Raw genomic sequence first — 22,309 nt, forward strand, 5'->3', positions numbered from 1 at the left:
TGACAATATTATTTGCAAATTTTACTCCAGTTTGAATAGCATCAAACATGGAGTTAGATTTAAGCATATCAGAAATCATGTCAATTAATGATTTCTGTAAAAATTCCATTTTTGGGGCAGTAATGCTTCCTAAATCAAAATTGTCAAAATTTCCGTTAGAATTACTTTGGCTAGTATTTTGATTTCTACCCGCGGCAATAGCAGCATAGGTAGCTCCATTAACTTGCTGAACATTGTTAGCAGCGAGGGGAGTAGGTACAGATGAAACATTTGAAGCAGGGGTGATATTTGTACCTACGGGTACGAATGTAGAATTTGTTCCTCGCTGACCGTTGTTAACAGCAGAGGAATTTGTACCTGTTCGGAAACGTGGAGCGTTTCTTACCTGTCGGTTAGAACGAGATTGTAGGATCGCTTTGCGAGTCTTACATTCCCAAAAATTGGATTTGTGGTTTTCACCACAATTTGTACATTTAAATTTCTTAGGATCTTCCTTCACAGGACAGTCGTCCTTTGCGTGAGAGGAATCACCACAATTCATGCATTTAGCTGGCATGTAGCAATTTTTAGTTCCGTGACCCCATCCCTGGCACTTACGGCACTGGGTGAGGTTTTGGAAATTTCCTCCAGTCTTCCTGAAGTGTTCCCACTTCACTCGGACATGGAGCATAAGGCTAGCTTTTTCTAAGGCCTTAAGGTTGTTTAGTTCACTAGACTTGAAGTGAACTAAATAAAAATCATTAGAAATCCCGTTGCGCGAATCGCCAGGACGGGATTTCATTTTCATTTTGATTACTTGGAGTGGCACAACTCCAAGTAATTTTGCCAGTTCATCTTTGATCTGATCCAGGGATTCACCACTGGGCAGTCCTTTCATGACAACCTTGAACACACGTTCAGTTTTGGTGTCGTAAGTAAAAAATTTGTGCTTCTTCTCAGTAAGATACTTGAGAAGACATTTAAATCCGTCCAAGGTTTCAGCCAATACACGGCATTCACCCCGACGTCCAATTTGTAGTGAAAACTCAACTTTCACGAAATTCAAAAGTTCCATGCGAAGAGCATGGAAATCGGAAGTGGTTATCACAATAGGGGGAATCTTTTCTTTCTTGGCATTAAGCCGGGAAAGTTTACTAGAATTTTTCTTGGATGATGGATCATTCTCATCATCCGTGAGCAAATCAAATTGATTACTCAAATTAATTTCTTCAGAAGGGGGGTCAAGAGTTTGCCCCTTTCTTTTGCGTTTAGGCGCCATGGCGGCAGTAAATTTTTATCCAAATCGACTTCCAAGCAGATTACTATAAGAATCTGAAGGATCGAAGAGGAATTTTCCAAATCGATATCCAAGAAGGATTACCTCGGGTAGGGTCCAAACAAGGATCGAAGAGGAATAAGAGGAGTTGAACAAGGTAGAAAATTTTTACAGGTTGAGCACTGAAAAGTGCGATTATGCGATTATCCAAATCGACTTCCAAGCAGATTACTATAAGAATCTGAAGGATCGAAGAGGAATTTTCCAAATCGATATCCAAGAAGGATTACCTCGGGTAGGGTCCAAACAAGGATCGAAGAGGAATAAAGTTGAACAAGGTAGAAATTTTACAGGTTGAGCACTGAAAAGTGCTGTTTAAATTTGTTATAGCTTTAGGTAGTAGTAACACTTCCTTCAGCAAAAAGCAAATAGATCCGCACGGCAAGAGAGCACGATGCGGACTGATTGAACTTTCTTTTTATTGCATCTCTGGGCCCATAACCTGTTGAGCAGACAGAAATAAGGTTCAATTTACTTTGATGCTTTTTCGAAAAATTCAAGAGCAGTTTTTTTCGACGCATTAGTTCAGATTGCAAAATGTTCGCACTATTCGATTCCTTTTGCTATTCGACACACAATGACGCGAGCTTTTAGCAATCTGAAATAATGCGTAGAAAAAAACTGCTTTTGAATTTTTCGAAAATGTATCAAAGTAAATTGAACCATAAGAAACACTTATCTTGCCTCGTGTGTGAACGGTACTAAAGCGAAGTTTATTTTATAAAATCTTACACTATTCAAGAAGTCATAACATTCTCCCGCAAATCCAGATCATAACCAAATTCGTTCAACTTTGACACAGTTATTGGTAACCACAATACAGATCGAAAGAGCAGTGGGCAGCAGGGGATTGTTCACCCCTATTCTGTATTTCGTTTCGAACGAAATTCTCATGCAAAAAAATATTTTTTTGTATGAGAATTTCGTTCGAAACGAAATACAGAATAGGGGTGGTTAAGTTGACCCACCGTAATGTAGGTATATGCTCATTCTCTGCTTGACCGTCAAGCAGTTCAGTTCGGTGTTTGCTCGTGCTCTCGAGTTGTTCGGAATCTCATCTTAATGAGGTCATCGTGGATCTAGCGACGCTGGGCGTTATCGTGGCAGTCATCGCGATGTGACTCAGTGCCAGCGGTGTCTGAACTTCAGACACGGCACCCGCACTGCGACATTAAGACACGCTGCGGCAATTGCGCTCAAGACCATGCCACCTCCGAATGTGCAGCGAATGAAGCTGTGGCGTCCAAATGCGCCAACTGTGGTGGTGCTCACCAAGGATCCGACAAAAAGTGCCCTAAACGCGAGGATTTCAAGCGCATCCGAAAACAGGCGTCCACCAACAATCAACCAGGACGAAGGAAGGATAAGGCTCTGGCTTTCAGGGCTGAGGACTTTCCGCCTCTTCATGGACAAGCGAATTCACGGGTGCATTTTCTCATACAAACGCTATGAGACAGGTACAATTGCGTCATTTGCCGCTCAAAGGTAAATGCTTCGAACGAATTGTATGGTAAAGATTACATCCTCAGAAGAAGGGTTTGTGTATTTGCTCATTTTTCTATGCGTTGCTTCCACCTTCACTCAAGTGCAGCGCTACTGTATCTGTCGCTTGGATTCTGGCAAAGTTGCCAGTCTTCTTGATTTGTTGTCTTCGGTAAGAGCTAAGCAGATTGAGCTTGCCGACTTCCTCCGCAAGCACAGCACCGACGTGGGTCTTTTCGAGGATCTTTTAACCGAGACCCACCTTAAGCTGAGCCAAAAAGTTGAGCATGTATCTTCAGGAACCTTTTGGTCTTAGAGTTGCCTCTATGGTGCACGCCGTGTCCTAAGTGGCGGATTAATCAACTTTCATGTACCTCGGGTTTTTCTTCACCAAAAGTTAGTTTGGGTGCTTACATTTAAAAATCGGTTAGTTTTAAAATATTCTATCGGGGGAAAATTGAATAAACTTGATTTAAAATTTTTGATTTTTTTTTTACCGTTTCTATGCATTTCATGGAGACGCAATACAGTTTGTAATTTAGGCATATGTTAAAAAGTTAAAGTTTGTACATTCATATGTATCTTAGAACAGTTTTTTTGTTTTTATCCAGTTCGTTTATTTGGAAGGCTCAATCGTGTTAGCTTTACGGAGCCAATAATTCATTATTCATTGTTTTAAACAAAATTCACTCATATCTGTGTCTAGTAGGAGTTGGGCCGAATACTCGCGGCTTACTCGAGGTTAGAGGGGTACATTGTTGAAGGATAGGATCAGGGGAGGAGTTTGGGGTAGGGTTTCATTGTCTCATCAGAGTGTTGTCGCCAGTATGAAAGGTAGTGTGGTTCTAGCTTCGTCTGGAGTTCAACCTGCTATGGCGACCAGCGGGGGACGATGCTTAGAGCAGTTATTTTTCATTTGCTTTTATTATTTTTGTTTTCATTTACGTCACACCCGAAACTTGACGTCTACTCTCAACTTTGTGGTTTTAGTACTTGCACAGTTGTACCATTTTTGCATTCGTAGAGCTAGACAAATACAGTGATACTCTATGACAAGGGAAGTTTGTGTATTGAAGATACGCAGAGGCAGCAATGCAAACAAGGATTCAAGGACTCAGGGGTTCGTCAAGCTCTGATCCTTGCTCTTGCTCCTGGTATACAAGAAAATTATGGAAACCTATCTAAATTTTGGGGACATCTAAATTTGACTTCGCTTGAATGTTTTGTCGCAGGTGAGTGTTTATAAGATTAAATGTAGCATCATTGCCAAATTTGTTATATAATACTGTTAAATAATGATTTATTGCAGGTGATCTAAAAGTAATCAACATACTAGCTGGTGTAATGGGCAATAGTGCGACTCATCCATGTGCATATTGCACGGTGCATAAGTAAGATTTAGGTACTGCCACAGGTGAACCACGAACGCTTGTGTCGATAAAGCAATTTGCAGAACGTTGGATGGCATCAGGTGGAAAGGAGAAGGAAGCTAGAAACTTCTTCAATTGTGTAAACAAACCTTTATTTTCCGGTAATGACTGCACGAAAGTATTGGATGTATGTCCACCGCCATCATTGCACTTGTTTTTGGGTCTAATGAACAGTGCCTACGACAACATAGCTAAAAACCTGAGTGGTGCGAAGTGAAATTTTCTTCATGTTGGTAGTGTTGAAATAAACGTTTCATCACCGTCGGTTGGTAGAGAGAAGTGTCAAACGGCTTTTTGTGCAGAGCCGATTCGTGACTTTGTGATTGTTTGTTGACATTGTTCATAGCTGGAGTTTTTACGGAGTGGAATAAAATTCAGAATGAAGTGTTTTGCTCACTTTTGCAATTATAAAAATGGACACGACGAAAAGCGAAGCCTATTCAGGTTTCCCAAGGATTCAGCAGTAGTAAAAAGAACAAAAAAACGAAGATTCAATAGTGGAACAATGTATAATGTTTGATTTTTAAGATGTTTAAATAAATATCCACAGAAAAGTCTGTATAATGCATCCTCATTTAATCTCATCCCTGTTTTGCTTCTGTCTGCAAAATATACTTTTCATTTCAGGGAAGTCAAGAAAGAATAAAACCCTGACACATCCTCTACCTGACTTGCAATCAAACATAGTAATTTTTATTTGTATAAATTGTTGCAAATCAGATGCAACTTTAATGTGGCCGACGATATCTATGGAAGTGCTGTCGAAATTCCCTGGGACCTCCAATGGCAACGATTTGACTTCCCTCCAAATCGTGTGAAACTCGAACATGAAAACGCTATAGAACCCTCGTAGAACCTCGCTGGCAGCAACTAAAATATCCACTGAAACTTCTTCTGTCGCGGGAAAAATCTGTTGAAATTTCCTGGAACTTTTGTACTATCATCACAAATCTCCTTAGAGCGTTCTCCGAAGTCACAGTCGTTCCTGAGCGAAAAAAAATCGGAGGGGTTTTTTTCAGCGCAGGAGTCTACTTTGGTCCAAAATACGCAATAATACTGTTATTTTTAATTGTTTGAGTCGTTTCGAATCACGTTTTTAAAAAGATCAAAAACATTGCTGAAAAATATTTATTTTTTATTTTGGACGATAACAATACTTCTATCTATTTCAACGAACCACAATGATAAAAAAGTGGTTCGATTTGACAGCTCGAAAGTGGTTCGATTTTGAGGTCCGTCTTCGCACCACTCAGCTAAAAACTATCCAAGCATTGCAGAATCTTGGGCTAAGGCTGCAAATGCAACTCGACATGCGCAATTTGGTTTTGCTGGAAGACATTGTCGTGCTTTACTGACCAAAAAAGAAGTTTTACTCGATGCTGGTCTAAAAGAATATGCCTTTATGATGCAAAATCTTGGCTCGGTTATTGAAAAATGTTTTGGCATGGAACTTATTGATGGGTATCGTCAATCTATTGACGAATTTTGTGAAAGTTGGGAAGCTTTGAGACTTCCAACAACTCCGAAGTTTCACATCATTAAATTCCACGTAACTGGATTTTGCTGTAATGCAAACAAAGGACTTGGACGATATTCAGAACAGACAATCGAAGCAATTCACCACGATTTTGCCAAAACATGGATGAATTATAAAGTTCCTGAAAGCCACAACAACTATCAACGAAATCTGCTTAAGGCAGTCATCGCATACAACAGTAGCCATATTTGAGACCAATCTAGGAATGAAGCTTTCCTAACAATTATGAACTGAATTAAACTTTGTTCGCAGCACCAGTATAAATAATTTCCATCAATTTACAAAATGAAATCAAATATTCAATATAATAAACAATCAAAAATTAAATACATGTATTTTTTTATGATTATCTTCATTAAAAGCGCTGCTATTTAGTTAGAAAACTTCCCTTGTCATAGAGTATCACTATATTTGTCTAGCTCTACGAATGTAAAAATGGTACAACTGTGCAAGTACTAAAACCACAAAGTTGAGAGTAGACGTCAAGTTTCGGGTGTGACGTAAATGAAAACAAAAATAATAAAAGCAAATGAAAAATAACTGCTCTAAGCATCGTCCCCCGCTGGTCGCCATAGCAGGTTGAACTCCAGACGAAGCTAGAACCACACTACCTTTCATACTGGCGACAACACTCTGATGAGACAATGAAACCCTACCCCAAACTCCTCCCCTGATCCTATCCTTCAACAATGTACCCCTCTAACCTCGAGTAAGCCGCGAGTATTCGGCCCAACTCCTACTAGACACAGATATGAGTGAATTTTGTTTAAAACAATGAATAATGAATTATTGGCTCCGTAAAGCTAACACGATTGAGCCTTCCAAATAAACGAACTGGATAAAAACAAAAAAACTGTTCTAAGATACATATGAATGTACAAACTTTAACTTTTTAACATATGCCTAAATTACAAACTGTATTGCGTCTCCATGAAATGCATAGAAACGGTAAAAAAAAATCAAAAATTTCAAATCAAGTTTATTCAATTTTCCCCCGATAGAATATTTTAAAACTAACCGATTTTTAAATGTAAGCACCCAAACTAACTTTTGGTGAAGAAAAACCCGAGGTACATGAAAGTTGATTAATCCGCCACTTAGGACACGGCGTGTGGTGTAGCGGTCATCGTCAGAAAAGGAATCAAGTTCTACACTCTGCCCCACATCCGCACTTCTATGCTTCTATCATCGAGGCCGTTAGCATAGAGGTAACACTAAAGGCCCACGTACATTAGATCCGGATCGTGTAACTGTCAAATAAACGTCAACGCAATGCAAACGGATCTAATGTGGGTGGCCCTTAAGACCAGAAGGTCCCGAAGAGACGTACTTAACTTTTTGGCTCAGCTCTGGTACTATCTTCAGTCCCAAGCTAATCGATGCACCCCTCGAAACAAAGGAAAATCTATAAACCCCTCATTTTATCTGTCAAACTTTCAAAGGGAATCAAAACAAACATAGTGCCGTACTAGAATTTCGTCTGGAATGGGATACGTTAATCTATTTGCTTGGGACCAATAGGCTAGTCAAGTAGTGAGCCAATTTAAAATCGTTAGTTTCCACCGGTTGCTATTGGTCCCAAGCAAATCGATTAACCTACCCCATTCTAGTACTACACTATGTTTATTTTGATTCGCTATGCAAGTTTGACAGATAAAATGAGGGGTTCGTGGATTTTCCTATTTTTCGAGGGGTGCATCGATTAGCTTGGAACCGAAGAGAGTACCAGAACTGAGTCAAACAGTTGAGCTCGTTTCTTCGGGACCTTCTGGTCTTAGAGTTACCTCTATGCTAGTTGGTCCCGATGAAATGTGCCGCTTATCTATGGAATCTATAGTATCTATAAAAAAAAAAGTTGGGAATAGATCTAGATAGAGCTGGAATTGGGGCGTAATAGCTTTTGTAAACAATGACTTCTTTTGATAATTTCTAGAAATTCAAGGCTCGCCCACGCAAACCAACATCCTCATCAGGTAGGGAAAGACTTCCCCTATCCGATGGTTAGGTTGGTCTGCGTGACCGTGCTTTGAATTTCTAGAAATCATCGATAGAAGTCATTGTTTACAAAATCTGTTACGCCCTAATTCCAGCTCTATCTCGAGGGGGGCGACTCTATGTACGATGCAGGAAAAATATGTTTTGCTGTGGTTAGCTGCATGCACGCTGAGTAGATAGAAAGAAGATTGATGACAATTCTGGAGATTTCCTGCACAAATATGATGCGCGATGCAAGTAGATGCGAGAAATGAAAGAAGATTTTTCAAAGATTCATTCGCTAGTGTGAGATTTATATTAGCGTAACGTAATTAATGGACACTGCCCAACAATATTAACCAAAGCTCACAGCTCAAGTGCAGAAAACGGTTCCGTACCGGATAGGTCGAAACTGCACTGTAAGAGGAACGGGTGATAGCGATGGATCACTAGGATCCGGTTAATATTCCCAGCTATATTTGGAGGGGAATCCGATTCACAATATTCTCGCACAGAAACTCCATCTTCCTTCACCATTAGTGCTTTCTTCTCCGAACCTTTGACCAGTAAGAGCGACGAGTACAACTTGGGTCGAGTGGAAAAATTGACCTGAATTCCTTTTCCACCTGCTTGTCGTAGGGGGTTTGATTGGTGAGGCTTTTCCCGGGGCTAGAATTAGCACTTCGAACCGATACAGTTGCTTCGTGCCTGTTCGGCAACTTCCATGCTACAACATGTTATAGATACATGGGCTCTTATCCGTCGAATTCGATCGGTTTGAGTCCGGGAAATGGATGTGCGTTGCCGTCTTCTCCGTGATGCCCTTGATGTTTTTGCCCCTGCGACCGATTATAGACGAGTGGTCCGTCATGGCGTGGTGTTTGTTGTGGAGATTGTTGAAAACTGACAGTGAGTGCAGAGTGCTTCGCGGTCGACCTGAAAACTTCGAGAAACTGCACGGCTTGCTTGATAATTTGTGTGCATGCAGAAGGGAAAAGTTGGAAATAGAAAGAATAGATTGGATGGATTGAAATTTTGAGCCCGTTGAAAATTTTATGGAGGTTTGAGTAAAAATGGGATAATCCCAAGGGGTAGGTCACTCCGCACACCAATCTTGGGTTATAATTTTTTGACAGTGTGCCGCAAGTGTGCCACAGGTGTGCCGGTCATAGAGCAAGCTGCAATTGTTTGTTAAATACACATCCCGGCAACCCGGTATTTCTGACACCTTGAATGTTTTGGTTTGAAATCGCAAGCATAAATCGGATTGAGGATGACTCGGGAAGGATGATAAAAGTCCTGTGTTTTGGGGTTTTATAATGCCCTCAAAGACAGACCAGAAACCTAGCCTATCATGCTGTAAAAAAGCAACGGTCTATCAGCGGCCGGAAAGAGATGGAACCGGTGGGGAACATTGTTGGAGACCGACTATAGAGGATGCTGAATAGACTTCTGTAATTTGTAATTTAGATCTATAAGTGAACTGCTGGTCTGAGTTCCTCTAGTATATCCAACTAGAGGATGTTCCTTAATATACAGTCAAACAGCACGTTATGTTGTGAACAACTTCAATGAAAGTTGTTCAGCAGTGCTCTCATTTTATTTACAACAATCTAATGCCTACGAGATTGTGCCGAAGCTGTGACGAATCTAAAGGCCGGCGCACAATAGATACGTTTTCAGACAGTTAGCCCATGCATTATCTGTCAAAAAACTCGGAAACGTATCTATTGTGCGAGGGCCTTAATTTCGGTACAATGTGCTGAGTGACTTACCCCGGCAGTTTCGAACGCCTTTGGATACGGTTGTGTTTTAAGTTTGTTCTCTGTTTTGTGCGTGCGTTCGCGTTCAAAGTTTTCGGCTGCATTTGCCGGATTAGCGCTGGCACTCTGCCTCCCGGACGTTTATACCTGTGTGATTGGTAGTTTTCTCGCTTTCCGGGAAGTTTTAGAATAGAGAAGGAAAACGTGATTCAACATGCGCAATCTGCGTTGTTTGATTTTCTCCCGGACCAGAAATTAGTGGCATTGCGAGTGAAAGAGCTCGGCACAATCGGTGTTGATGTTGGCTCGCTTGCAACTTTTTTTTTGTGTTTTCGAAAGAAATTGATCGAAAGTGTACCAAAAGTGCTTCTGAACGTGTTTCGCAGTTGGGTGTAGTGAAATTCGTGAATTCACGGTTTATGTTCAGTGAAAATTCCGTGTCACAAAATTGCTCACCGAGTTCCCTTTTTTTTGCCGTTCGACGACGACGGGCTTGTGAGAGAAAAACTACAAGGGACAACCCAATGGGGTTGTACGCAATGATGACGTAGGACAACGTGGTATGATATAATAAATATTTTTGTTAATTGCAGGAGGAGTTTGTGTTTTGTGTAGGAATAGGAATTTTAGCTGGGTTCTCTCTGTTTATTCTCTATGATTGCCCTCAGATTAACCAAGGCGGTTTTTGTTGATTCTTTTGTATTTCGACTGGAGCACTGGAAACGCATTACTTACCCCAACACAACAAATGAATGCAAATGATTGTCGGTACTGGATTAGCAGTGGTAGATCTCATACCAGTAACAACCAACTTAGGTTAAATCTAATAATCTTAAACTGAAAAAAATCATCATTCGATCACATCCCTACCACCTTTTAAATCCCGACAAGGAAGTTAATCAAAATCACCTTTTTAATTCATTTGATGGCCCTGAAAAGGGCCGGTTTTTTAGTCTGAGTCGATGATGCTAATTTATCCTCCGAAACCATACAGAGTGCGTCCCTGTCGCTTCAGAGCGTAAACGACATCCATTGAGGTGACCGTCTTCCTCTTAGCGTGTTCGGTGTAAGTAACAGCATCACGGATAACGTTCTCCAAAAACACCTTGCACACGCCTCTAGTTTCCTCGTAAATAAGCCCAGAAATTCGCTTGACTCCACCACGACGAGCCAGACGACGGATAGCAGGTTTAGTAATACCCTGAATGTTGTCACGCAGCACTTTTCGATGACGCTTTGCCCCTCCTTTGCCGAGTCCTTTTCCTCCCTTGCCGCGTCCAGTCATTGTTGGAGATGGTTTGTTTATCGTTGATGAAGGTTGAGACGAAAGTGAACAAAAATTTAGTTTAAATGATCTTTATTTTAGTTTAACTTGGACGATTACCATATAAATTTTTACTAAGTGATTTAATTGCTTTCTTCATCTTTAGGTATGGGCAAAATTTAAAATTTGTTTTACAGGATTAGTCCTAGACTTAGTACACGGTCGACCACCTTGGTGGGATTGGTTTGTTTTGTTTTTAGAATTTGAAGAGAAACTACTTAATACTACTATTTACAGCTTAAAACTAACCTACTCTACTATATACACTTAACCTACTATGTACAAATTGCTTATTAAAGCATGTTCAGAAAGATTGCATTTTTGAATAAATTTAGTTGTCATATCATCAATTTTGGAATCTACTTTGGGAATTTCTGCCTCTTGATGGAGGTCTGCTATTCTTGTGTCGAATGGACGATCTAGGATCATCCTCAACACTCTATTCTGTGCAACCTGGATTTTGTTCCTGTGGGTCTGAGCGCACGATTCCCACACCGGGGCGGCATAGAAGATCGCGGGGGCTATGATCTGTTTGTAAACAGCCAGTTTGTTTTGCCTTGAGAGGCGGGATCTGCGGCAAATGAGCGGATACAAACACCTAACCAAGGCGGAGCACTTAACTAGGGTTTTCTCTATGTGCGAGCGGAACAGGAGCTTCTCATCGAACAACATCCCGAGATAAGTAACATCAGTGGACCACTCGACCCTTGTACCATCCATTATTACGGTACAGGAGGGAGACGGTTTAAGTTTTGGTGATTGTCTGTGAAGGAACATGATCGCTTGGGTTTTCGAGGCGTTGATTTTGATTTTCCACGAGGTGGCATAATCAGTAAAGGTGTCAAGGCATCGTTGCAGCTTGTTCGTAATTTCACGAGGCATCCTACCCTTGACGGCTATCGCGGTGTCATCTGCAAACAGAAAGAACACGCAACCGTCTCCTAGAGGAGGGATGTCCGACGTGTAGATGCTGTAAAGCAGTGGTCCCAGCAGACTCCCTTGCGGAACACCTGCTGGGATCGGAAATTGTCCCGAAAGGGAACTATTCAACGACACCCTGAACGACCTTTGCTGGAGATAGTTACGGGTGATTTTCACAAGGTATGGTGGAAAGTTGGAGTTACAAAGCTTGTATATAAGTCCGTCGTGCCAGACATTGTCAAACGCCTTTTCGACGTCTAACAAGGCCATGGCTGTGGACTTGGATACAGCTTTGTTACTTCGGATGTTATTCATCACCCGCACTAGCTGATGATTGGTGGAATGCCCCTTGCGGAACCCGAACTGTTCCGGAAGAAGAATGTCATGTTCCTCCACAAACTTGTTTAGTCGGCTGAGGATCAATTTTTCGAACAGCTTGCTCAGCGCTGAGAGCAGGCTAATCGGTCTGTAGCTTGACGGTAGTGAAGGGTCTTTCCCAGGTTTGCGGATCGGGATGATTTTTGCCACCTTCCAGATGCTTGGAAAGTAGTGCAGCTCCAAGCATCTGTTGAGGATGGCAGCCAGCAGCGAGTGGACCCTCGGGCTGATATTTTTCAACGCTAGGTTCAATATTCCGTCAAACCCGGGAGCCTTCATGTTTTTACTATATTTCAGCGCTGAGCAAATTTGTTCCTCTGTAATCCGTTCTTCTGGAGGGACGGCACAAGGGGAGGTATCTAACGTCTGGACGCACTGCACAACCTGGTTCTCGAGTGGACTTGGGATTGTAGAGCCAAGCAAATGCGATTGGGCAATGTGCTCCCCAATTGCATTGGCCTTCTCTTCGTTGGTGATAAGCCGTTCGTCATTGACTCTAAGTGGTGGAATGGGCTTGGGGTGAGACTTCAGCACCTTGGCAACCTTCCAGAATGGTCTGGAACGGTCGTCCAGGTTCTGAACGAGCCGCCCGAAACTCTCGTTCCGGATTGAGACCATTCTGGAAGCGATCTGCCGATTCAGATCGACCATTTCGTATTTACGCTGCAGATCCCCAGTCCGCTGAAACTGGCGTCTACGAACATTTCTGAGCCGAATCAAGAGTTTGGTGTGGGAATCAATTGCTTGAAACTTACCCCTCACAGGAACTCGTCGAACGCACTCTTCGTCAGCCACGGATATGGCTTGATGGAGACCCTCCAGAGCCCGGTCGATGTCCTCCACTGTGTCGAGTGGTGGGTTGTCGTCGATGTGGCGGTCGACCACGCGTCGAAACTGGACCCAGTTGACTCGATGGTAGTCCTTCCGCTGGCACGGTGCAGGGGCCACGTTGTAGCCCAGCTCGGTCAGCACCGGTTGGTGGTCCGAACTCAGGTCGTTGACGGCAACCGGCTTGGCTAATCTGGTGTTTGCCAAGAACAGGTCCAGCGTCGATGGGTTGCCCGCCGGTGATGTGAAGGTTGGTTCGTCCGGAAACCAGACGGAATAGAGACCATGCTGGGAATGGTCGAATAGCAGGCGGCCGTTTTGGTTCTGCTGGTAGTTCCGCCAGGCCTCGTGCCGGGCGTTCAGGTCCCCTCCGATTACGAAGCGGGCATTGGTGCGGGTTATGATGGCAAGGTCGTTCTTGAACTGCTGTGCTGTACCATTGCTAACGGTACATTGCCGGGGGCAGTAGACAACGATGAACCGGACGTTTCCGGTCGATGTTTCCACCTCAACGCCGACGGCCTCGATGATGGAAGTGCGGTAGTGAGGTAGGGTGCAGTACTTGATGCCTTTCTTGATGATGACCGCGACACCGCCCCCCCTGGAGCTGGTGCGATCAAGCCGGACAATGCTGTGGTCGGGCAGCCAGAAGCTGTCACCGGTCTTGAGGTGGGTCTCGGTGAGAAGGCCCACGTCGATGTCGTGCTTGCGGAGGAAGTCTGCAAGCTCAATGTTTTTCGCCCCTACGGAGCGAGCGTTCCAGTTGGCGATCTTTATGGGTTCACGGTCCATAATTAGCGACGAAGGAGATGATAGCTTGGAGCTGTTGTGTTCTTGTTGCGCAGGTGCGCTTGATGATGATGGCCTGGGCCAACAGTGTGACGATCTCATCCGTTGACAGCGGAGAATCGTCTGTAGCTTCACCGGTTGTACCGGCCAATCCCGGAGCAGGGGGATCCGTCGATGGGCCGGAGGCTTGACTGGGTACTGCAGCGGCAGCCGACTGGGCAGCAGCCAACTGTTGGTTGAGCGGGAGCGGCGCCAACACTGGAATTGGCCGTGGTTGGACCGGTGATAACGGAGGAAAGTTCTGCGCGTTGTTTTCCGGGACCTTCTTGCGACCGGGCTGGTTGTTGGACGAGGCCTTCTTCCGGATCTCGGCGTATTCGGCCCGCTTCGGACAGGCCTTACTCGTGGCCTTGTGGGCAGCACCGCAGTTGGCGCATGTGGGAGCGGCTTCCTCGATGCTGTCGCAGTCGTCGATCTTGTGGTTTTTGCCGCATTTGATGCAGCGGCTGGCCATGCGGCAGTTCCTGGTGCCGTGCCCGAACAATAGGCAGTTCGAGCACTGAGTGACGCCACGGTGGGTTGGCTTATACCGCTCCCACTTCACTACGATGTGGAACAGTGTGCGTGTCGTATGGAGATCCTTCACGGTTGTGGAGTTCTTCTGCAGATGGACCAAGTAGAGCTGGTCACGATACTTGATGGCCTTGCTGCGGGTCATCTTGTGGATTTCGACCGGCTTGAGGCCGTTCGCCTTAATCTCGTCCATTAAGGTGGTGGTGTCCATGTCGTGGAGCCCGCGCAGCACCACTTTCAGCGGCTTGGTGGCCTCGACGTCGTGGGAGAAGTACTCCAGCTTCATCCTGTCCAAGAGGGCCTGGACTGCGTTGTAGTGATTTTCGGCCGAGACCATCAGTTTGTAGCCTTCCGTGCACCGTTGAATGGTGCAGCGAAGGCCCTGCTTAATGTAGAAATCCTGCTGCTCCCATAGCCCGGGAGGGAAGCCCTTCACATAGAAGGGTGGCAACTTAACTTTTTTAGGCACCGTCTCAGGGTCCGACTGCGGCTGGGCTCCGTTCTGCTGGGCGGAGAACGGATTGTTGCTCAGCAGCTTTTTTGCTGCCGATGCGGTGGCACTGATGTCTTCAGGTCTGGGTCGTTTAGTTCCGGGAGGCCCCGGCTGCGGGTCCGCAACGCCTGTCGGGACGGGCAATGGGGTTTTCTTCTGCTTCTTCTGAGCTGGCTCGGTGGTCGCGCCGTCTCCTGAGAGAGTCTGTTTTCCCGGTAAGCCGGCACTCGCGTTACCGCGCGATTTCTTACCCATGGCTGGGTCAGCGAGAGCGTCACTATACAACGCGGAGCTAATTCGACTTGCGAACGAACGAACGAAACTAGAGAGAATTCAATGGAACGGGCGACCTTGTTGGACGCTTATATAGTGATGATACCTCTGTTTTTTTTTGTGAACAAAAATTCCAAATTTCGGCTTTTTTATACCTACTCGAGGGTTAAATTCTTCTTGTTAGTTGTTGTATTCTTGTTCTTTCATCGTTTCTGATTGGTTGATCACAGCAAACGCATGTTATAAAACAGAATGGAAGTCGTTTTTATTTTTTATTCCACTGTTAGCTTTCAACGTGAACACATCGTATACAAGGAAAATGGCTCGCACCAAGCAGACCGCTCGCAAGTCCACTGGAGGAAAGGCTCCTCGCAAGCAGTTGGCAACGAAGGCCGCTCGCAAAAGCGCTCCAGCCACCGGAGGAGTAAAGAAGCCTCATCGCTTCCGGCCAGGCACCGTCGCCCTGCGTGAGATCCGTCGTTATCAGAAATCGACCGAACTGCTGATCCGCAAGTTGCCTTTCCAGCGTCTGGTCCGTGAAATTGCCCAGGACTTCAAGACCGATCTGCGCTTCCAGAGCTCAGCTGTTATGGCTCTACAGGAAGCTAGCGAGGCTTATCTGGTCGGTCTGTTCGAAGATACCAACCTGTGTGCCATCCACGCCAAGCGTGTCACAATCATGCCAAAGGACATCCAGCTGGCTCGTCGTATCCGTGGTGAACGCGCTTAATTTCCCCGTCGAAAATCTTACCAAACCGGCCCTTTTCAGGGCCACTAAGTTCATATAAAAAAAGAGTTGGAATAGATTTCTTAAAGAACTACAAAAATAGTTTTCACCAAGTCATGGCTATTTTTTATCATTGATGGCGCTGTTCCATTGATAGTAAGTTAGAAATTTGGAAAAGTGGATGGAACGCTTTGGATGCATATTATGGTGAAAATAAGTCAAAAATCATTCATTAACGTTTAGTTTTTTTTTCCTAGAAATTTTTGATAGATAGTATTTTCTTACAGGCTGAATTTTTATGTATTTTTAATGCAGAATATGCTAAATGGGAGGGACTTCAAATGTTAATCCTTCCTCCCCCACCAAATGTTACATAGTGTCATCAAAGTACATGGAATGTTGAGATATTGAGAGTGAATTTTCTCTTTCAAATTTTAATGTTTTGGCTGTCTGGGGATTGGTAGTAAAGCGGTTAAAACTGTATGGGAAAAAAAAACTTTTTTATTTCATTCTAGCTTATTTACAAAACTTTTCAGGAAAAAACTGAACGACAAAGTCCATTAACGATTTCTTTAGGTTGTCGTCAACTTTTTTTTTGAAAGCTTAGTGAAATTCACATGGATTTCATGCATTACATTTGTGATATATTTTTTGAGTGTATCCCCTGTTTCCAAGTTTGGTACAAGATAACACTCTGGAGAGCATTATGTGTGGTCATTGGGAGCGTGTGGTTCTTAGTATGGAAATGAGTGTGCAAAATATTACGCAATTCCATCCTCCCTATCCGCACGCGCCCGAGGATCGGAGGCGAATGCCACTTCAACTTGTTTCGTCTACTTACTACTCTCTGACGACTGTGCTGGGGAAGCAGCTTATGCATGTAGGTAATTGGTGGATTTGTTAGTTAATTCGACGCTTTTGGACAATGCTGGAAATTTACCAGTTTTTCAATAGTTTCTTGCTGAACATTCAGAAGCATTGTTATCGATGCGTAGCCATATTTCTGATCGAAAGGTGATAAAATTATTGAAATTGGACCAGGGGCAGCTGAGTTATTAACGTTCAAAATCTTTCTTAATTTGTTACATGTTCCATTTTCGGTTTTCACAAAGTGTACCCCCATATAGAAATCAAAGACGTAGTCCTACGTCAAAATAAGCATCGGGAATGTGCTCCCGGATGTATTGATTTGGTGAGTACGTTCCAGTTGAAGATTGCTCTTATACATATCTCGATTGCATTTTCGAGGGGACGTCCGGAGAGCTTTGAGATTTAGGCGTTGTTGCTTTTGCGGGCAGACGAGTTGGTCGCCGGTAAGGGCCAGTAAGTGCTGCCAGCAGATGAATCAAGAGGTATTCGAAACAAAATTGGTAAGAAATGTCAATTCAAATCGATTTAATACAGTTGAACAAATTTCAAAACTATATACGTGCCAGATTTGGAAATAATATTTTTTGAATCTGGAAGTGTGTTTATGATACCATTATCCATTTGATAAAGGTAGTGAACATGCAGGGCTTATTGTAAGTAAAAGGACCTCGGAGTGGTCGTGAATTACCAGGCATTCTGAAATAGGTCACTGGAGCTGCAATAGAACTAACACCAACAATCAATACGAAACTTACGATTTTAAATTGGCTCACTACTTTAGTAGCCTATTGGTCCCAAGCAAACGGACAACAATGTTTGTTTTGATTCGCTATGAAAGTTTGACTGATAAAATGAGGGGTTATTGGTTTTTCCTATGTTTCGAGGGGTGAATCGATTAGCTTGGGACCGAAGAGAGTACCAGAGCAGAGCCAAAAAGTTGAGCACGTTATTTCGGGACCTTCTAGTCTTAGAGTTACCTCTATGCTAACACCTTCTAACCAACAATCAATACGAAACTAACGATTTTAAATTGGCTCACTACTTGACTAGCCTATTGGCACAAACGAAGTGACAGACGACTTACTGGCGAAGAAATCAATTAAAATAATGTGGTTCGCTGTAATAGAATTTTCTTAGAAGCTTGTGCCATCATCCACCAGATGGGATAGTATTTTTGTTTTGGTTTTCACGAAGTTGATTTTGTGTATAATGATTCTTTGACAGTGTGCAAAGAGTGCGTATCATTTTGTCATTTTTTTATGCATTTCAGTTTTGAGTAGAGTGAAAGAGATAGAACCAAAACATTCTAGTACATTTGGTGGAAATGCTAGTTCAATCTAGTAGTAGTGTTGCCATGTGGTACAATCCAGTAGTAGTGGTGTTGCCATGTGGTACACTGAAAAATTGCAATAGCAGGTTAGTCACCAAAGTTTTCAAGCCGCTCCGTCTGTCACTTCGTTTGTGCTATTGGTCCTAAGCAAATCAACTAACTTACCCCATTCTAGTATAAATTCCAGTACTACACAATGTTTGTTTTGATTCACTATGAAAGTTTGACAGATAAAATGAGGGGTTAGTGGATATTCCTATGTTTCAAGGGGTGAATCGATTAGCTTGGGACCGAAGATAGTACCAGAGCTGAGCCAAAAAGTTGTGCTCATTTCTTCGGGACCTTCTGGTCTTAGAGTTACCTCTATGGAGCAATTCTCTACAGATTGACAAATTTTTTAATTTTTTTTTAATTTGTCGGCTCCGATTTTGATGAAAATTTGCACAGTTGTTCTTTTTTAGTAAAGATGCCAATTTGTATTATCAGTTCTTCAAATTGAATCACGACTACTTTTCTAACAGGGCCTGTGTAAAAATAGTACTAATGAGTTAAAAAATTTATATTGCTGAAACGCTTTGTTCGATTAATTTGGTGTCTTCAGCAAAGTTGTAGATATTATTTTGGCAATAATGTTAAAAATATACACTGTAAAAAAATTCGTTTGTTTCAATGAAAAAAAAAATATATTTCTTATTAAAAAAAATAATTTCTGAAAAAGTACATTTTTGTTTTAAGCCTCATTGAAGCTCATAATATTTGCTACAAACTGGCAAAGTTTGGTGATGGTAAACTCAAAAACAAAAAAGTTATGATTTTTTGAAAATTTCACGATTTTTACATTTACATTAAAAACACATGTTTTTCAACCGTGTATATTTTTTCAAGAATTGCATTTTAATTTTGCACAACTTTCTCGAAGACACCAATGCAATCAAGCAAGCCGTTTTTGCAATATAGATATGTTTATTTCATTAGTGTTTTTCTACACAGGCCCTATTGAAAAGTTAGGATTCATTACATCTGATACCATGAAAAGGTATCGTTACTAACAAAACTAAAAAAAATATTTGATGAATATTGAGCTAGAACTAAATAAAAGTGAAATGATGCTCAAACTAGCGATTAATTTTCTTTTTTATTCATTGTCTTCAGTTTTGCATAGTTGTATCAGTGATCTTAACGGTAATAAGTCAAATACTCAACACTGTAGTAGTGAACACCAAAAACATCTGTCTGTACCTAATGTAGAAATTATACCTATCGATCTGATACTTAAATGAGTTTGAATGGTGAAAACAAGCAGTTGATCACAAAGATTGCTTTTTACCGCATACATCTTAAAAAGTTATCATAGGAAATAAGTGTAACACCATTTGGTTAAAAGGTAAGCATAACCTTCAGTTGTATTTCAATGAAATCATTTTTAAAGATTATTATTTTTAATTTTTTTAATACAGGAAGCAACATGAGTGAACGAGCATGTTTTATCAGGTGCATTCGGCCGTTCGAGGAAGTCAAGTGCTCGAAAGAGCTGAGGAATATTTCGAATATTACCATCCAGAAATTCGATTGGATATTCTGAAGCATCAGGATTGAATACTGGTTTTCACATTTGCACGTCTGTCGCTCGTGTTGATAAACAAGCTCTTTTCATCTCAAACGAGGAACAGCATGTTGCCGGAAGCTCAAAGATGCCAACTACAGTGATAGTACCTGTCGTACCGAGCTGTGAAAGCCTTACAACTGTACCATCAATGACATCAGTTACTTCAGTTCAATCGTACCAAGAATTTACTCAACCAGTCAACATCGAGATATTCAACCGAGGCATTGCAGGAATCCAGGTATCACCGATAGACGTGAGAAAACTCAACTACATCCACTACCCCGAAAAGAAGCACCGTGAAATCAACGAAGGTATTAGAAAGAATCTTTTCAACTTCGAGCCTGAGGCTGACGAAGTGAATGAACTCAAAGAAGTTTTAGAAAACATGAAGGAAAAGTTTTCCAATGCATCCACTGCAAGAAGTGAAAAATTATTAATTTTATCGTTATTGCCTTATTCATGGTCAACACAAAAAGTTATGGATCAATTTAATGCTAGTAGATATATTGCAACAGAGGCTAAGTTGATAAAGGAAGGTTATTCGTCAAAAACCGCAAAATATGGCACAGCCTTAAGTGATGAAACAAAATTGACAGTCATAATTTTTTTTGAAGATGATGATATAAGTCGGGCAATGCCTGGTGCAGAAAGAAGGAAAACGACAAGCCATTCAAAAAAGATTACTAATGATGACTTTTAGAGAAGCTTATAAACGATTCAATGAAATTCACTGCAATGTAAAAATTGGATTCTCTTCATTTGCAAAACTCCGCCCTAAGCAATATAAACTTTTAACCAGCTCTGGAACCCACAATGTTTGCGTGTGCACAACGCATGAAAACATCAATCTAATTTTACACAGTTTGAAAAAACTTAACCATTTAAATGATGTAAAAACGTTCACTGACAGCCTACTTTGTGAAAACAAGACAACATATTGCTATCTACGGTGTTGTGAAGATTGTCCAGACTCTTCCGCATTAGAAAACATTTTATTAAAACAATTAGAGGAAAATGCATTGATCAGCTTTCATTTGAACAGTGGGTTACCACGGATAGATGTGATTTAGAAACTATTGTAAAGCCTGCAGACGAGTTTGTTTCATTTTTCTGCTTGAAATTGACAAGTTTGATACCACATGATTTCATAAAAACACAGCAATCTAATTTTTTGAAAACTACACGAAATAATTTGCAAGAAGGTGAATTTTTAGTTACTTGCGATTTTTCCGAAAACTACAGCTTTGTGTTACAGGATGAAGTTCAGTCTCATCACTGGAATGTCCAACAAGCTACCATTCATCCATTTGTTATATATTTTAGAGAAAATATGCAAGTTAAACATTTAAGTTTTATTATAATTTCTGAAGAGTTAAGGCATGACTCAGTGGCTGTTAACTTATTTATTTCTAAAATGATAAGTTTTTTACGCATTAACCAAAGTAAAAATATCAACAAGATTTATTTTATGTCCGATAAAGCCGCGTCACAGTACAAGAACCGGAAAAATTTTGCTAGCCTTTGTAAATTTAAATCAAAGTATGGAATTGAAGCCGAATGGCATTTCTTTGCAACATCACATGGGAAAGGTCCTTGTGACGCTATTGGAGGTACAATAAAACGTATGGCTACTAGAGCAAGTTTGGCCAAAGAACGTGAACATCCAACAAAAAATGCAAGAGAGCTTTATAATTGGGCAAATAATCGAAAAGAAGAAGAATTAACAACATTATCATTTAGTTTTGCCACAACAGAGGAATACGAATGTATGGCTTCACACCTCAACGAGCAATATAATAATGCAAAAATAATTCAAGGAACTCAAAAGTTTCATTCTTTCATTCCTGTATCAGAAAATAAAATTAAAGCCAAACGATACTCAAACTGTAATGATAATGATGCCAAAATATTGGATGTATTTAAGAAGTGATGTAAATAAAAATAGAAAGTAAGTGTATTACAATGAAAATAAATTATGTATCATTTGTCCATAAGGTTTTCGAATAAAAGAAAAGTAAAAAAGAGCAGATAAATGTATTTTGTGGATTTAAGTTGAGATTTTAAAATAAAAAAAAGTAGTCGGGGTTCGCTATTCCGATAGGGCCTGTGTAGAAAAGCGCTTATAAAATAAACATTTTAATACATTGCAAAAACGGCTTGCTTGATTGCTATGGTGTCTTCGGAAAAATTGTGCATAATTAAAATGCAATTCTTGAAAAAATATACACGGTTAAAAAAATGTGTTTTTAATGAAAATGTAAAAATCGTGAAATATTCAATTAACCATTACTTTTTTGTTTTTGAGTTTACCTTCACCAAACTTTTCCAGTTAGTAGCAAATATTATGAGCTTCAATGAGGCTTAAAACGAAAATTGTACTTTTTGAGAAATTAACTTTTTTAATAATAAATATAATTTTTTTCATTGATACAAACGAAATTTTTTACAGTGTATATTGTTTACACAATTGCCAAAATAATATCTACAACTTTGCTCTGGACACCAAATCAATCGAACAAAGCGTTTCAGCAATATATATTTTTAAACTCATTAGTACTATTTTTACACAGGCCCTTTTCAAAAAGTAGTCGTAATTCAATATGAAAAACTAAGAGCACAAAATGTCGCCTTTACTAAAAAGGAACAACTGTGCAAAGTTTCAGCGTAATTGGAAATGATCGGTCAGGATCGATTTG

At 41.4% G+C, this 22,309-nt stretch overlaps 1 protein-coding gene across 1 annotated transcript; it reads left to right on the forward strand.

Moving 5' to 3' along the window:
- Positions 1 to 15,398: 15,398 nt before the first annotated feature.
- On the forward strand, positions 15,399 to 16,020 carry LOC135710848 (histone H3-like). Its single transcript, XM_065233547.1, has one exon. The coding sequence runs from the start codon at positions 15,400 to 15,402 to the stop codon at positions 15,808 to 15,810; it is 411 nt and encodes a 136-aa protein (XP_065089619.1). The 5' UTR covers position 15,399; the 3' UTR covers positions 15,811 to 16,020.
- The last annotated feature ends 6,289 nt before the right edge of the window (positions 16,021 to 22,309 follow it).

The sequence above is a fragment of the Ochlerotatus camptorhynchus genome, unplaced genomic scaffold, assembly GCF_037179485.1.
Source record: "Ochlerotatus camptorhynchus isolate MF236.1 unplaced genomic scaffold, CSIRO-AGI_Acam_v1.1 ptg000404l, whole genome shotgun sequence".
NCBI lineage: Eukaryota > Metazoa > Arthropoda > Insecta > Diptera > Culicidae > Ochlerotatus > Ochlerotatus camptorhynchus.